This window comes from Selaginella moellendorffii, unplaced genomic scaffold, assembly GCF_000143415.4.
Source record: "Selaginella moellendorffii unplaced genomic scaffold, v1.0 SELMOscaffold_157, whole genome shotgun sequence".
Taxonomy (NCBI): Eukaryota; Viridiplantae; Streptophyta; class Lycopodiopsida; order Selaginellales; family Selaginellaceae; genus Selaginella; species Selaginella moellendorffii.
In genome coordinates, this window is record NW_003314418.1 from 9923 (window position 1) to 13020 (window position 3098).

The window sequence follows — 3098 nt, forward strand, 5'->3', positions numbered from 1 at the left end:
TTATGAGTGCTTATCATCCACAATCAGACGGTCTAGTGGAACAGCTCGTTCGGACGTTCAAAGGGATGATCGTGAAGTATGTGAACTTTCAGCATTCGGATTGGGATGGTTATTTGCCGTCTCTTTGGTATGCATATGTCACAGGGGTGCAGAGTTCTGTTGATGCTTCACCATATAAACTCCTATATGATCATGATCCAGTATTACCAACGGAGCTGGGTCTACTTTCGCAATTGCCACGAGCTACCGATGCTAGGTCTTGGGACCAATATTTGACGAGCATCCTTCCACTTGTTCGAGCAGAGTCTACCAAACACTTAGGCCGTGTACAAGTCAGACAATAACGGTGCTACAACTCCCATCATCGTCCACCTGTGAAGTACAAAGTGGATGACTTGGTGTTGGTCCTTTTTCCCCACCTTACGGTATGTGGTTTATCTAAGAAGCTCCTTGCTCAGTGGAAAGGACCATATCAGATGTTGTGGCAAGTGGGACCACAAGTTTATGAGGTTCAACATAATGTTCAGCAGGCCGATCCTTCAGAGATTGTGCATGTGTAGCGGTTGAAACGCTTCATACAAAGGGATCAGAAACAGATAATACCACCTACAGATCCGCCAATGCCTTCTCCTGATGTTCCTCCAGATCTTAGCCCATCTATAAGAGAACCCTAATGGTATTCCGTTATTCTGAGAGGAGGGAATGATGTGAAGGCCAAGTTTACAACTACGAAATATTAGTATAGTGAGATTTTGGTAGCTGTCAGATTGGTTTTAATCCGGACCTCTTGTATATAAACTAGGGTTTTTGGGCTAATTGATATGCACATTTTCTGTATTCCTTTCTATATTCCAAGCACTCACAACACTATTTTTTCAATATTTGTTTTTTTTCTTATTTTCTACTATTAAGTAATTTAAACTCAATCACACAATATTTGGAGCTGGAAGAATTGAATCCAACTTAATTTCAGCAAACTGATGAGGATGGACAATTTTTATTTTCATTTCTTTTGCACTTCTTACATTTCTTAATTTGTTTCTACTCTTCTTATACACACTTCTTCGGTGTATTTGGCCCATTAGTACACTATGTACTAAGCTTATGATACACTTGTTGCTAATTCTCAACAATTTGTGCATCTGCTGGTTGAAACACACACACACACACACACTGTGTAGGGCTAGCTCCATCCACAAGAGAGCCTTGAGGTTGGGCACTAGAGGCTGGAAGAAGTCGTCACAGGAGAGAGCAAGCAGGTCACCACTCACAACAAGCTCAAAAAATCTGGAAGGAAGACGTTGCCAAGGAACTAGTGAGTACGTCGCAAGAAACAAATGCCATTGTCACCAGCTTCCACACGTCTTCAACGTCCTCTAGGAGCACAAACCCAAAGTTGGTCATGCTGCAAGCCGCCATCACCTTGCTCCTGGAACATGAGGCGGTACTTGCTATCAGCAAAGAGTTTGGGTACCGGCAAGTCTTCATACTAAGGCTTATTATCTGATCTGTTTTGGGGCACCTGTTGGCAGGTTTAGTCAGCATTCCCGGATTCTGCTACCAAAAAGAAATTTAAATTTAAGACAACGTGTCATCCTCCTTTTGCATAGTTTTAACTTTTAAATGTTAATTTTTTCTCCGTGAAGTTCAGGTTGGTGGCGGTACTTTGACGAGGCATGCTCACTCAGTGGCCCATGTTTCTGCTTGACTCACGGAGGGTTTAAAACCAGGGATAACTGCAAGAAAGAGCACTGACATGTTTTCAAAAGTAGTTGTCACAGGAACATCTGCCATCCTGGAACACATGAACCCGACTGGCATCTTTGCAGATGATTAGCCTTTTTTCCAGCTTAGAGATGAGAGCAGTGGCCACATTGGCAATCTTCACAAACTCGGAGATTTCTCACAATTCTGATGGTCTCCTTCTGGTGCGACTTCACCAGAGCACACCCCAGCACAAGCTTCTCACTGTGGCCGCACAGGTGATACAGGAAAAGTGCATTCTTTTTCTGTCGGGGATAGGAGTCACTCACAGAGCAACGAGATTGCGGCCAAGCTCAAGCAATTGTTGCTGAGAATGAAAGAGAAGGGGTACATGAGCGATGTGATCAACGTTCTAAAAGACATACCCGAGGAAGGGAAAGAGAGCTAACATCCGTCCACCAGCTTCTCCCGGGCTCCTGAAGCTGCCTTCACCTCTCATTCTCTCCACAACAGCGGCCCTTTCACTGAGCATCCCCAGGTTTCCAAATATATTGGCCATCAATGCGTAGGGCGTGCCGCTCTTGGGATCCATCTCCACAAGACACTCAAACGCGAGTTTGCCAATCGTGTAATTCTTCCACTTCCAGCAGGCTCCGAGCAGGGACGTCCAAACCACTGCATCCGGTTCAAAAGGCATGGCTCTGAGAACTCTCACAGCTTCATCGAGGAGGTTAGCTCGCCCGAGCATATCGATCAGGCACACATAATGCTCCAGACGTGGCTTGACTCCATACTGCTTGGGCATTTCATCCAGAAGCTGCCTTCCTAGACCACCATGGCTGCAAGTGTTCAACACCGAGACAAAACTCACATCGTCAGCTTTACAGGCCTCCTCCTGAGTCATGGAATAGAAACGCTCCAAGGTCTCGATCGATCGGCCCTGGAAAGTGTAAGCCTGTATGAGAGAGTTCCAGAGACCCGTGTTGTCCCGAGCTTGGCACTCGTCAAACGCTTCCTGAGCAGAATCAACATCGCTGCATTTGCCGTAGAAGCTCACCAGGCTGGAGCCCAGAACTGGATTGTTTTTCAGCAGTTCTTTATGCTTCACCAGCTGGTGAATCTCCCTCCCGAGCTTGATCGCCATCACACTCCCGCAAGCAACAAGGACACAGGTGGAGGTGCAAGCATGAGCTTGAATGGTGTTATCAGCTCTCAGGGCAGAGTAGTACTCCAGAGCAAGTTCAGCTCGCCCGTTCGTGTTGCAGCCCTGGATGATCGCAGTGTAGGAGACAACACTCCGAGTTCCCATGGAGTGGAAAATCTTGCGAGCCTCCTCAAGCTCGCCACACTTGCAGTACATGTCTACCAGGCAAGTCCCCATGTACAGACCTAGA

The 3098-nt window shown here is 46.4% G+C and overlaps 1 protein-coding gene across 1 annotated transcript; it reads right to left on the reverse strand.

Moving 5' to 3' along the window:
- Positions 1–1350: 1350 nt before the first annotated feature.
- On the reverse strand, positions 1351–2848 carry LOC112343517 (pentatricopeptide repeat-containing protein At3g05340-like; the record flags this gene model as incomplete). The annotated part of the gene is made up of 3 exons (XM_024667127.1): positions 2130–2848; positions 1714–1795; positions 1351–1554 (listed from the first exon to the last, which is right to left on the reverse strand). Coding segments are annotated over exons 1-3 (1005 nt in total), but the record flags the coding sequence as incomplete, so codon positions are not given.
- Positions 2849–3098: the final 250 nt, after the last annotated feature.